Genomic DNA, 14,310 nt, shown 5'->3' with positions numbered 1-14,310 from the left:
ACTTGAAAGCAAACCTGGGACCTCATGGTCTACGTTACTCAGCTTTATGCTGCCTTTACTATTTGATTCATCGGGGAGCTCATGGGCATATTTAATAAACTTAAAGAAAGGGCCTAATCGTTCACTGCTATCTTGTGTTTTTTTAACCTTTTGTTTATTTTTTTATGATTATAGGGTGTCAACAGGGCATGATGTACATTATAAATAATCTTCTCCCAAATCCGTGCCCAGCTTTTCAGCAATTCCATGTTTGAACCTCTCCAATCAGGATGCTGGCCCTTCCACTGCATTGAAATGGCCTTAATCAAAGTCACAAATGATATTCTGTGTGACTGACCATGGTGCATTATCCCTCCTCATCCTTCTCAATCTCTCTGCAGCCTTTGACGTGGTCGACCACAGCATCCTCCTTCACTGGCTCTCCTCCGATGTCCAGCTTCGTGGGACTGCCCTCACTTGGTTCCATTCAAACATATTTGTCCCTAGCCAGAGCATCTCTACCAGCAGCTTCCCTTCCCATCCCCACACCATCACCTCGGGAATTCCTCCAACGACCCATCCTTGACTTCCCCCCTCCCTTCCTCATCTACACTGATACCCAGCTCTATTCCTTCACCCCCTCTCGATCCCTCTGCTGCCTATGTGCTGTCAGCCTACTTGTACGATATCCAGTGTTGGAGGAGCCACAATTTTCCCCAGTTAAACACTGGGAAAACTGAAGCCATTGTCTTCAGCCCCTGCCGCATCCTCGCCACCAACTCCAACCTCCTCTTAGGTTAAGGGTAGAGGGCTGGTAGATGGCTATGTGGGGGGGGGGGGAAAGTTGAGTTTAATGGAAGAGCTTGGAAGAAACTGAATCGAAAGTCAAGTAGAAATTATCTGAGACAAACCCTTTTATTACCAGGACTGATGCTAGAAAATGTTTGTTTATCTCAGTTGAATTCTAACTACCCTGAAATGTTCTATCCACATTTGCACAGAACAATTTCGCTGCTAGTTGAGGGATTGATTCCTAAAATCTGAATATGAGCTGAAGTCTATTCCAGAAGTTTCGATCCTGTCCTCTTTGGTACAATCGAGATAGAACAAAGCAGGCTCAGTGCACCTGTTCTAATACATACTAAACTGCTATGTTTTGCCCCAACTCTGCTTGTTCTTGAGAAGTTTGGAATTTTGTTTCAATACATGACATTTACTCACCATGATTGGGTGTGTCACAGATCATAGAGCTGAAGTCTAAAGAAAAGTTCCAGGATTTCTTCAGATATTGATCTTTTATGATCTAATAAAAATTTATACCATGGATCGAACAATTTCAATTGTCCAGAAAGTGATGAATCCAATTTCCATTTCTGACTCCTAAACAATGTAAAGCAAGAGCAGACTTTTTTCTTTTAAAAAAAAATGATCCATTTGGATAAATATATTGTCATGCTCCTTGGTCACAGAATTGTCAGCGAGGTCTGAGGTAGAATTAGATAAGTTGTTTGGCTATTCAATATATTTATATTCAGAAATGTTATCCAATGCAGTATCCAGCGGGCCGCACTCGTCATTCTGGAGAATTACTACAAGGATTTCACCGTCCACAACCCAGCGCTCTTGACTGCCGCAAAATCCCGTGCAGCCAAACACATGGCAGGTCTGAAAGTCTACAACGTGGATGGTAAGTCCATATAGAAATATTCCAACCAGGAAATGACCCTGAAATAAAACGTTCCCTGCTCCATGTGGGTTTGGCATTATATTTTAAGTAACTTGCTTAAATGACTGTCACAGAATGATTTTTGAAATACTACAAAGTAACAGAATCCTGACTTTTGTGCACCATCAACAAAATTTTATGCGTGTCAACCCTCAAAACTTGGGAAAACCGATGAACAGCTTCAGAACAGCAATGTGCAACTGAAAAACAGCCCCAAATGAAAGCCTGTGACCAAGGCCAGTACGTTAAGGTTACTGAATAAGTTAAATTCCTTTTTATTATGTTGGATTTCAGGAATTCTATTAGTGTTTTGGGATCAGGTTCGTCAATTCAGTTTGTTTTCCACTGGAAATTGAAACCCAGTAGCATTGTGTATGACATATGAAACAAAGTCGTTGCAGTGGGTGTGCAGTGGGACATGAGCTGTCATCACTTAAGCTGCAGTTATATGCAATATTTTATTAGTTGTATTTTAGGGGAAAATATAAAGTAAACACAAGTGTATTTTTTGCAGTGGTGGATTTAGAATTTTTTGAAGGGAGATATAAGTTTAGATGGCGCAAAATATATTTTTTGAGGCGTCTAGGGCATTCCTCACCCCCCCCCCCCCCCCCCCCCACCCCACCCAAAAAAGAAATTTTGATTTTGGCACTTTCTGAAGTGTAGTTTCACTTTTTTTCTTGTCTCCTTTTTCTGTTCAACTCCAACAGCAAGCAGGTTCATCAATAGCAGTCTGTGCCCGCATGCAGCAAGACCTGGACAACATCCAGGCTTGGGCTAATAAGTGGCAAGTAACATTCATGCCACACAAGTGCCACGCAATGACCGTCTCCAACAAGAGAGAGTCTAACCACCTCCCCTTGACATTCAACGGCATTACCATCGCCGAATCCCCCACCATCATCATCCTGGGGGTCACCATTGACCAAAAACTTAACTGGACCAGCCACATAAATACTGTGGCTACAAGAGCAGGCTGGGTATTCTGCGGCAAGTGACTCACCTCCTGACTCCCCAAAGCCTTTCCACCATCTACAAGGCATAAGTCAGGAGTGTGATGAAATACTCTCCACTTGCCTGGATGAGTGCAGCTCCAACAACACTCGAAGCTCGACACCATCCAGGACAAAGCAGCCTGCTTGATCGGCACCCCATCCACCACCCTAAACATTCACTCCCTTCGCCGCTGGTGCACAGTGGCTGCAGTGTGTACCATCTACAGGATGCACTGTAGCAACTCGCCAAGGCTTCTTCGACAGCACCTCCCAAACCCATGACCTCTACCACCTAGAAGGACAAGGGCAGCAAGTACATAGGAACACCACCTGCATGTTCCCCTCCAAGTCACACACCATCCCAACTTGGAAATATATCACTGCTCCTTCATCGTCGCTGGGTCAAAATCCTGGAACTCCCTACCTAACAGCACTGTGGGAGAACCTTCGCCGCACAGACCGCAGCGGTTCAAGAAGGCAGCTCACTACCACCTTCTCGAGGGCAATTCGGGATGGGCAATAAATGCTGGCCTTGCCAGCGACGCCCTCATCCCATAAACAAAAAAAAAAATTACATTTTTAATTGCGCGCCCCACCCAGGGATGCAGTGCAGTGCAGTTGAGTAAGTTTGCTGTTCCCTGCATATCCCTGTCCGGCTGCAGCAATTGGTAGCAGTACCAGGTGAGGAAAATGGGTCCATTGTGAAAGAAGTCGAAGTTGTCAAAGGTGCACCAACCTCCCAGGTAAGTGTTACTCACCTGTAGTCAGGAATATGCACAGCTTTCTCCTTGGCACTGCTGTTACAATTCCAGCCAAGTTGGAGCTAAGCACTGTAAACACTGTTCTGTCCAGCTGGAACCCCAACTGCAGCAGACCCCTAGCTGCAGTACAAGTGGCCCCTGAGAGTTGCTGAGAAGGACCAGTGTTACGGTTTGCAGGACACACTGCAGCAATATCCCATGTTTAAATGAATGAGAGTCGGTAATGTTTTTTTTTTACGGTGTTGCATTTTATTGTGTACAGTTTGAGGTTTATGCAGTTTATGGAATCCATTGCTTTGGTGATAACCGAGGGGGTTGGGGTTTGGTTACTCGCACTAAAAGTTCACATCTCCAGCTTCTTCATCAGCTTGGTGAAGAACCGCAGCACCAACGCTTTACAAGGGCTTCAATCACGTTTACTTTTGGTGGATAACGTGTTTGGTAATGTTGCACTGAACTGGTGGGCAAGCAACATGCAAAAGAGGTTCGAGAAAGTTAACCTAAATGAAAATTAATTGTGAGCAAATTTTTGAAGATAGTCAAAGAATTGTGTATTTTTATTTTTAGTTGGAAAATTTAATTTCAAAGCTTCAAATGAGTGAGTGTCACGTTGGGCAGAGCCTCGATACAGCGCGATGGTCCGAAGATTTGATTTCTTGCTCTTCTGGGTTCCCAATCTTGGCCACATTTCTGTGGTGAGCTGAGGCTTGGTGACTCCTCCACAGGGAGGGAGGAAGAAGTTGAGAGTATCTTTCCCCTATTCTATTTTATACCTTTTTCTAAGACATTCAATCTAGCGCACGCCTCATTTAAACACCAGAAGTCCTGTACACACAAGAGCAGTGATTGTAGTTATGTCATTCATTGTCAGAAACTGTGAAGAAATTTCCAACAGTTTTTAGAAATGTAACCTAGAAAGAAACTTGAAACTTATTTCTGTCAATAAATATTGCAAGGAATCTTACAACACCAGGTTATAGTCCAACAGTTTTATTTGAAAATCACAAGCTTTCGGAGGCTTTCTCTGAAAGCCTCCGAAAGCTTGTGATTTTCAAATAAAACTGTTGGACTATAACCTGGTGTTGTAAGATTCCTTACATTTGTCCACCTCAGTCCATCACCGGCATCTCCACATCATTATAAATATTGCAGTGTACTTGATTTACATAAGACTAGGAGAGATTTTGTGTGCACCTGTGAGGGGATATGAAGCTGTTGGAAAGCTATGTTTAGTCTACAAGCAAAGAAGACAAACAATTACGATGTGAGAAAACTAATGCAGGTCTGCTTCAAGAGTGGAATAAACATGGTATTCAGTGACTTCATATACTGTATTCTGTTCATCGGTGCAGGGTCTGTTTTGGGAAACTGGGACTATATTGGCCTCCCATTGCTACTCTGTCCTTTTTCATTTTCAACCAATCACTGTTCTCCACCATATGCAGAAGTAGATCTGGCAGCAGCTTATAAGACCCTTGAAATTGTGTGTCCGTGCTGCTGCTGGAGCAAGGTAAGACAGATGATTTATATTTTTAACTAAGGCAAAAAACCCATGTGTTTGCTTTCAGCTGCAATTTTATAACCCCTAGAGGTTCTTTTGTGTGATATGCTTTAAAAATTAAGAGTTGCATATCATGAATGAACTTTTAGCTTGCACTGCTGTTTTTCGATTGAGCAATGCAGAATATTAGATAGTCACATCTCATAGTTTAGGGACTGTCATCACAGCATTGTGGTATCTTTGCTTGACTGTTCGAGTATCCAGTTAAAGACTATAAGAGCATGCTGGTTATTGGGGCGTGCGGCTTGTATGTGTTTTTTTTTGACATACTGTTGATGGCCCTAGGCTGCTCAGGGATAGCCGTGGCGAGCAAGTTGCCCCAGTCACAACTGGTGCTCGCTGATGGTCAGAACAAGCAGCGTTTATTTTATCCCTTGCAATTTAATTCCTCGTAGGTCCTGGAAACAATGCAGCTGGCCAGTCTCGTGCAATGATTGCCGCAGCAGCGAGAAGGCGTGACTCAAGTCACAACGAGCTGTACTACGAGGAAGCAGAACATGATCGGAGGGTGCGGAAGCGGCGTGCAAGGTAATCCCAATATCTGAATATGTAACATAAGCGAGGCAGTGGGGCTCACTCCATGAGTCTGCAAATACACTGCAAAGAACATACTTTTACATTTCCATTCTGTGTAACTCTATAGAGAATAGGGCTTTCTCATTTGGGAGATGGGCAGAATGTCAAAGCTACTTTTAGTTCAGTTTAAAGAGTATGTTAATTCAGTATGAATGAGAATAGTATTGTGGTAATGATGTGGACAGTCAAGACCTAGGCTTTCCGGCCCAATCCAGACAGTTTTGCAACAGATCCGGGGTGGTCGTGGCTGGAAATGTGCTCCATCACGTACTAGCCTTCCTCTGCCTTTTCCAGAAGGGGGACCTGGTGGTCTAAAATGCCGCCACCCATGTGTAGTCAGGCACATACTGATGAAATTAAAATGAGGGAAACGTGACCCCTCTTTGGTAGTCAACAGAGGAGGCCTCGGAGATAAAATTATGGAGGGACCTGAACAAATCTTGCCATGAGTACAGCTGTGCATAGACCACAGTAGAAACACACAAATTTTAACAAAAAATATTATTTTCTTCAGGCAACCGCCACTTTCCTCACACTGCAGCAGGTCCTTGACACAGCAAATTCTGCCCTGGTCTGGTGTAGGTCTCTGACTAAGACCAGAGAGCCTGTCTCTAATATGGCCTTAGGACCAGAAATGCAGCTTTGGCATCTTTTGGGGCAAACAGAAATCCCAACCCACTGGAGATGGACCCCCCACCATCAGAATGTGCAGGCCCAAATGCCATCTAGTCTAATGGTACCTGCGTTCAGAAATACGACTGTCAAAGGAGTGGGAGAACAGGCATGATGACCTGTCTCAGCTGGACACTACAACATTTGTATATTTTTTTTTTAAAGTTCCATGTGTATTCCATGTAGTTTTCATAGCCTGGCCACATTTGAAGTCACTTTCCACAGCACTCAGCGCAGAAAGATTCCTGGCAATTCACTGCGTATTTCACGCTCAAGGAGGGTAAAATTCAAGTTCAGTGTGAGCGCAAAACTGGCGATAGTGGATCGGCCACCCATTTTACAACCCACCTGATTTTCTTATTGGGTGGGGTGTATAACAGGCAGCATATTCCACCACGCCCATTTTGCGCCCCCGTCGTAGTTGAATTTTACCCTGACGGCGTTTGGTTTCATTTTGATGCATTTAAAGGGAAGCTAGATAAGCACACGAGAGAGAAAGGAATGGATGGGTTTGCTGATGGGGTTAAATTAAGTAGGGAGGGAGGAGGCTCGAGTGAAGCATAAACGCTGGCATAGACCAGTTGGACCGAATGGCCTGTTTCTGTGCTGTAGACTCTATGTAACTCCCCTTCAGACACACAGATCATTTTGGTCGCTGTTACAAGAAGTGGTGAATAAATTATAATCAAGATGACCCACTTTAAAATTGCCAGTTGTGGAAGGATTGGGATTAGAGTAGTGTTCAAATTAACCTGGCTGGATGGCCTGAAAAATTATAAAGTAACGTTATAAAATATTCTACTTCCACTGATAACAGGGAGCCTACACAGCATTTAACTAAAACTACTTTGCAGGTAACCTAATTATTTCGTACTATACTTGCTATTGCACGGTACATAGCATCTATTTTAACCAGCACCCCAGTGATTAAGCCTGACATTCTGATCATAATTTCTAATGTGGGTATGAGACACGGTACACTTCCCTCAAAAGGAAGGAGCGGAAGGAGACAGCTGTGTCAAAGGGAAAAGTTGAGGGAACTGATCATTTCTGCTTTCTCTTTGTCTTGTGTTGTTTCTCCAGGTTGGTGGTAGCAGTTGAAGAGGCTTTTACTCACATCAGGCGGCTTCAGGATGATGAACAGCAGAAAGCTCCTGGAGAGGTGATGGATCCTTTGAATGCAGCACAGTCTATCTTTCCTTCAATGGCGAGAGCATTACAGAAATATCTCCGCACCACCAGACAGCAGCACTACCATACCATGGAGAGCATTCTACAGCACCTGGCATTCTGTGTTACCAACAACATGACACCAAAGGTATTTCAAAATCTGTTAAAATAAGGTACTGATGCAAGTGATTCCTGATCAGAATAAGATCAACATACCCAGAAAACCTTGCTTATTATAAAAATCCCTCATCAGAAATTCATCTTTCGACCAAAACATAAATTGCTTCTAGACTGTGTGGTTTTAAATAGAGAAGTTTGTAAATAAAGTAGTCGCTTTCCAGACTGTACAGTGAAATAAGTTGGTTACCTGTCAAACCTGTCCAATGATCCTGGCTTTCTAGCTGTAGCTTAAGGGCAGGGGGGCGGAAACTCAAGATGAATAACTAGCTGTTGTCAGGAGTTTAGCCCAATAAGAAGGAATAAGGAGAAAATCCATACTTGAGGATTCCTCCCTTAAATGTAGTTTACACTATTCAACAGAAATATGTCACTATGAAATAGGTTGCATTAAAATATTGACTTTAACATTTGTCTATAAACTAAATTACTAACCTTAAACTTTAAATTCTTAGCTTTATTTTGGTGTTTGAAACCTCTGTTTTCTCATTATTAATAAGATTTCTGATATCTGAAAGTTTATCAAAATAGGGGAATTGATCAGAATTGACTTGGTGAGCTATGTTCAAAACATGTTCCATTTAAGTTTCTGCTCTTTGTTGATACCTGGGGCACTTCATTCCACTGTTTTCCTCCATTCAATGTTTGTGTCACAAAGGTTTATTTTGTATGTTTCAAGGCTTTCCTCCCATGTTCTTGTTTTATTTATAGGCCTTTTTGGAACGTTATCTGAACCCAGGACCCACCCTTCAGTACGATAAGAACAGATGGTTAGCCAGTCAGTGGACATTGAGCAGCGAAGAGGCGGTGACCAATGGCTTGAAGGATGGCTTGGTTTTCACACTGAAATGTCTTGACTTCAGTCTGATAGTGGTAGTGAAAAAAATCCCTTTCATCAAACTCTCTGAAGAGTTCATCGACCCAAAATCTCACAAGTTTGTGTTGCGCCTTCAGTCCGAGACATCGGTGTAAGCTGTTAATGCCAAGGACAAACGTAGCAGATTAGTCAGATAATCCAACTGCACTTTGGATGGGGAAGGGTGTTATCTTTTGACCATGTTTAGATTTTTTTCCTAAATACTGGAGACCTAAACTTTCTGGTCTAAATCTTCAAGAAAAAGTACTCCACCTATCATGGGCTTGCCTATTTTGCTCCTATTGATGAGGATTGTATCAGCCTGCTTCCAGATACCAGCATTATAGCAATGGACCTCTAGAAACCTGAACATTTTCTGTATTGAGAGAAGTGCACTGTCTTTCTACTTGTTTCTAGAGACTGTTCTTTTGCATGTAGACCATCTCACCTCTGGAGAAAGTTCTTTGGAAACCCTAAATGTGTGTTTCTAGAGTTTTGAGCCTTCCTTTGAGAAGACTGGTGACACTGGCTGTTGATGGCGGTTTCTAGAAAACTGTTCTGCAAATGAAGATGTAGATAGATCCCATCTTTCCAGTCCTAGTGTTCTAGAGAACCAGCTTTTCCCAGATAACATGCTTGGAAAATTTGGTTCCTGAATGTAGACTTGCACAGTGTAAGCATTGTTACAGAGTAGATAGTGTTTTATCCAATATGTGGAGTTTATGTAGATGTATTACCTTAGGCAGGTAATGTAAAGATAGGGCAGAACGTCCCTTCTTCCCCCACACCCCCCAGAAAAAACAACACTGAATTGGAAATCATTTCAGCTATATCACTTTAAGAGGGCTTGAGAAGTGCTTGAATAAAGAAAGACTAAGACACATGAAGTGCGTGGTTGGGACACTAGAGCACATTTGTACAGCAAGAATGAGCATTAATTTTGTCTTTCATGTGTTTTTAAATCATCATGCACACTGAAATCAGTGACGCTTGTATTTCTGAAAGATTAAGGCATGTAAAATACTCTGTATTTCATTTTGTCTAATATCTTGGGATCTGCCCAGTAGAAACTGCACTCTTTAACTGAGAACTCTAACTCATTTTCTTCACACTTTTACCTCTCGTAGTGCAATGCAGAATGTGCCCTGCTGGCTCACCTCTTGCCCACAATGCACTGCACTCCCACTTAAGGAATTTTTATACAGAAATATTTGCTGTCAGAATTCTGTTTAAGAAATAATTTACTTTTTTTTAACTTTTTTTTAACGGTTGTGGCCTTTGAATCTTCTATTTTTATTTTTTAACAGATAACTTTGTTTTAAGCAATTTTTTTAAATTGACATTTCTTGTGTAAAGAATGTTTTATCAGATCAGGAGCAGAGTACAGTATTTGTCCAATGTGTATATCAGACCAAGCTGAGCAACCATCCAAACATTTGTCAAACTTACTGGTTATAACAGAAAATGATTTTGGCTTGTTTTTACCTAAAGTCAAATGTTCTATAACAATGAATTTACTAATCGATCTTACAGCAAGGTTTGATTTCTGTTGTTTAATTGTAGTATCTTTTGACTTTGCCCTAAATTTAATTGGCACATTGGAGGATTTTATATATTGATTGATGGGATGTGTCAGGACATCTTTCTCTGTTGTCTTGTTCAGTTTTCTTCAATATTTGTGAATTGCAGTTTTGAAGTGCAACAGCAGAATGGCAATGTGCAAAGTAAAACGCACAAGACTGGCAACCCATTAGCTCAAGGTGTGCAGTTGACTCCTTGAAGATATTTCAGGGCTGCCTGTCAATCTAACTAGTCTCATTTGGTTGCGCTATGTCAGCTTTCAGCAAGGCCATTGGATGAAGCATCACATGAAAGCTAAATGCTCCCTTTTGGGATGGAAATTGGATCTGACGTAGCCTGATTCATGCTTCTATTATGTAGTCAATCGCAAAGTACCACTGACAGTGGCGATGAAGAAGTCCATGATAGCTGTGTGGAGAAATGCGTGGCGATACTAGTGCATTTTAGAGTCCCAGCTTGCACAGTTGGATTGAAAATGGAGGACAAAATACAGGGGTGGAAAGAGAACTGGGGAAATGGCCTGTGAAGCTGATGTGACGTCTTGGTACATCACTTGTCTATTAGAATGTAATTGCGCTGAATGTGCATTGCCTGGGACCAAAAGATCTCTCCGTTGGAGCTAGGTACAGTGACATTGAAACATATACAGACTGTCCTTGCTATAGCAGAAAAGGGCTTGTCTTAAAGAATTATTGAATAAACTTCCGTTCCCTCTAGTGGAATACAATATGACTGGAACGACATTTGCACACACATGCTTTTAACATATTTGAAATATAGAACTGTGTAATTGCTGAGTCAAGAGTAGCTGTTCTATTACCAGGTGGATAGGAAATGCATATCTTTGTGCATTGTCTCTGCCACCACTACCTCAAATTTCATGTAGCATTCCTCTGAACAGATTCTTCATTAAATTGGCCTTATACTTATCACTTGAAATGCAATCACAAATACAAAAATGAAAACACTACTGCTAGCTAAACATTTCATGGAAAAATCCTGTGGGTCCAACTGGCTTCATTTAAAAGTTTTTTTTGTGTGTATTTTAATAAAATGAACTTCTGTTAGTGTTGCGATCTATGTGACACAAGACAAAAATGTATCTTAGTTCTGTTGGAAATCTTCAGGTCCCAGATAACATTAACCATCTTCAGGCAGACAGGTTCCACTCTGAGCCCTGAAAATCCAGTGAGATCCCTGAAGGAATGCACACTCCATAGAACAGACTCTGATACCTGTGCTACTGCTTTCTCTTTCACTTACTAATGATGGCTTCACCCCCTGAGAATTCTAGGGTGCCACTTACTCAGAAACCACTGCATCATTGCCAAAGATAGTCCTACTGCATCCCACCCTGTGAATCAATGGGGAGGAGAGGCCATAATCAAATCTTTATTTCTTTTCACAGGGAATTTATAAATAGAATACTTAATGGAAAAACACCAGCTATGATTTGTTGAACACTTAGGCAGGTGACCTGTATAAATCACACAATCTCAATCCTATCTGATACTTTTCCTTGATATTAAAGTCCCTATTTTCAGTAGGAATTTACCAACATTACCAGGGACTGGCAGATTGCAGAGCTAAATCATCTGGGTGTTGCATTCTATATCATGCAAAGCAATTAGAATTCTGTTTATAATCTGCAAGGGTCAGAATGTTTTAGCACTAAGAAGCAGGCCTCCTTGATTAACAGGAATATAGCCACAAATGTTTGTTTGTGTTATGCAACTTGATTCCATTGTGGTCTCAATATGAATGTAAAATACATCGTATACAACAGTGTCACTAAAGCAAAAAAAAGTTTTGTTGGTAACAAGATCGTATAGCATTCTGGCAGCCAAAGTCATTGCTGTAAGACTGATTGGTAAACTCACTTGTGAGGTTTCTAGCCTTGTGAAAGTGTTATTGAAGTGTCACTATGTAACTACTGTACACACCTAATTTTATACAGGAACTGATTTTTAAATGATTTCTATTGAATATCCTTGTACCAGAACCAAGGACTGTAACCACCAGCGTCTGCACCTTGTACTGAAACAGAATTTGTGGATTTTAGGGACATTATTTGGAGTTACTGAATTTTTAATCTTCAATTGAATAGGTGCATGATAGACACTAACAATTGTGTGTGTATGTAGCCTTAGTAATTTATTTCTTTTTGGAATCATTCTCTAAATTTTACATTTTTGTAACAAACTGCAAAATGTTTTTTCCACATCAGGTTTTGTACACGGAGTCTCCTGAAAATAAAGAGGAAAACTAGAACTGGTCTGCCTCTGTTTGTCAGCAAAGTGCTTTTATTTAATTTGTTGCCAGGCTCCATTTATTGCCTAATCGTAGTTACCCTGAGAAGGTGATGCTCAGCCTGCAGCCATACACCACTGTAGTCCTTGTGATGGTGTTCCCATAATAGGTAGGGAAAATCTTGGCATCCTACTAAACCCAGAACTGAGCTTCAAACACTGCATGCTAATTGTTACCAGCATTACTTACTTCCACCTCTGCAGCACCACCTGCCTCTGCCCTTAGCTTACCTACCACCAGTGAAACACTTATCCATGCTTTGTCACCTCTAAGATTTGTGTGGTTATACAGTCAATGTCAATGAACATCAACAATGGGAAATAATAGTGAAGTATTGGAGTTCTAATGCATTGCGAACAAAGCTGGTCTGGACTGATCCCTACGCATGAGGATATTGTGAGGTGATGTCAAGCGAGGGCTAGGCATTTCCCCATGGCAGAGTAAAACTCAGGTAGTTGTCCCAGCCCACTGGTGTAGCTCTATGTTTAAAAATAAGACTTGCAGCTTATCACATCTCAGAAATGTCTCAAAACACTTCAAAGTAATTCATAGTATGTGAAGCTCAGTGACATAGCCAAGTAAAGTGGCAGCCATTTTGCACATAAGATCCCACAAACAGCTGCCTCATGGAACATGAAGGATTAATATTGTGAATTGAGGCATGTTACCTCTTTCATACAGTTAAAGAAAGCATCAAACTTGCCATCAGACTTCAGGAGCTCGTATTCTCATCCCATTGCATTGGACAAGAGACCATCCATGTTTGTAAGCTTGATGATGCCAATTAAAGTAATTTGTTATCTGGTCTCCTGAACGGCTAGTAAACCAGGATCTCCTGACAGTCATAGGGACTTTCGGGATTATGAGTGGGGTCTTTATAAATTATCTTGGTGGCCTGAAAGTAAAGTTTAATTCAGTCATAGTGTATATTAAATACATACCAAGGATAATCAAATACTAATGTAATTGTGATGTTCTTGTTTTCGGGGAGGGAGTGTGTATGTGTACACGTGCTTGAAAAGTGCTGTATGTTCAAATGAAAATTTGGAATATGAGACCAGCTTTGATTAGAGTTGATCCAGTAATGACTGATTAGAGTATGTGAACTTTCAAACTGACTGCAAGTTTGGATTAAATCCATTTTAAAGCCACTTGTTTAAATGAGGCTTTAATATAGACCAGGAATAGAATTAACATTATTAAATTCACTATTTCCTTTTGTAAACTAAGCATCTGCCTTTTAATAGGCTAACTTGGCTGGGACTTGATCCTTAATAAATGATCATCATGTAACAGCCTAAAGCTTCACTCCTGTTCTGGATATTGACCCTGAAATAAGAATAGAAAGCTATGGCCCCAAGGACTGGTTAAGGAATGGACTGTGTTTAAACTGGGAACTCTTCCACTCCCTAAGACTCTTTAACAGTCTCACACCAGCCTCTTGGCAGAGATTGGTTGTTACTTTCTGAAGAATTAAACCTGTTTAATTGAAGCAGTCAATACTCTACCTTCCCTTATAAGGTTATGGAACAAGTGCTGCAAAAGTTTATTCTAACAGCGTAGAATATGCTCCAGTAAACTTGGAAACTTGATGCAATCAAATCCTACATCTACTCTGCAGGTCACATTCACCTAATAGTTTACCACTGTGTTTTCTCTTAAACATTTTCTAATTTAGGAATCTCCATTGGCACTGGAAAGAAGTTCTGTATTTGCCAGTTCAGAAATTTACAGTGGAACATTGAGTCCATATTTTTTTTGGACTTGGCAATAAATGTGGAAATATTATTCTAAACTTTGAAGTCTCCTTCCAGTGATTAGATTTTTAAAAAAAATCTGCACCCATAGAATATCTTATCCATTTTAGAGAACTTCATAAACCACTATTTCTGAAGAATAAAAATAAAGCAACCTAGTTCAGTAGAAGCAACCCACCCAACTTTCAT

At 41.0% G+C, this 14,310-nt stretch overlaps 1 protein-coding gene across 1 annotated transcript in view; it reads left to right on the top strand.

The window, feature by feature from the left end:
• LOC137327281 (vang-like protein 1) overlaps positions 1-12,325 on the top strand; it is a 29,118-nt gene extending 16,793 nt beyond the window's left edge. The window contains exons 4-7 of the mRNA XM_067992930.1: positions 1,533-1,666; positions 5,418-5,550; positions 7,354-7,588; positions 8,329-12,325. Of these exons, the coding sequence (XP_067849031.1) occupies positions 1,533-1,666; positions 5,418-5,550; positions 7,354-7,588; positions 8,329-8,589 (763 nt within the window). The 3' untranslated portion in view covers positions 8,590-12,325. The remainder of the gene's footprint in view (positions 1-1,532; positions 1,667-5,417; positions 5,551-7,353; positions 7,589-8,328) is intronic.
• Positions 12,326-14,310: the final 1,985 nt, after the last annotated feature.

This window comes from Heptranchias perlo, chromosome 11 (genome assembly GCF_035084215.1).
Source record: "Heptranchias perlo isolate sHepPer1 chromosome 11, sHepPer1.hap1, whole genome shotgun sequence".
NCBI lineage: Eukaryota > Metazoa > Chordata > Chondrichthyes > Hexanchiformes > Hexanchidae > Heptranchias > Heptranchias perlo.
Note: the sequence above shows the minus strand (reverse complement) of the source record. Positions and strands in the feature narration are given on the sequence as shown.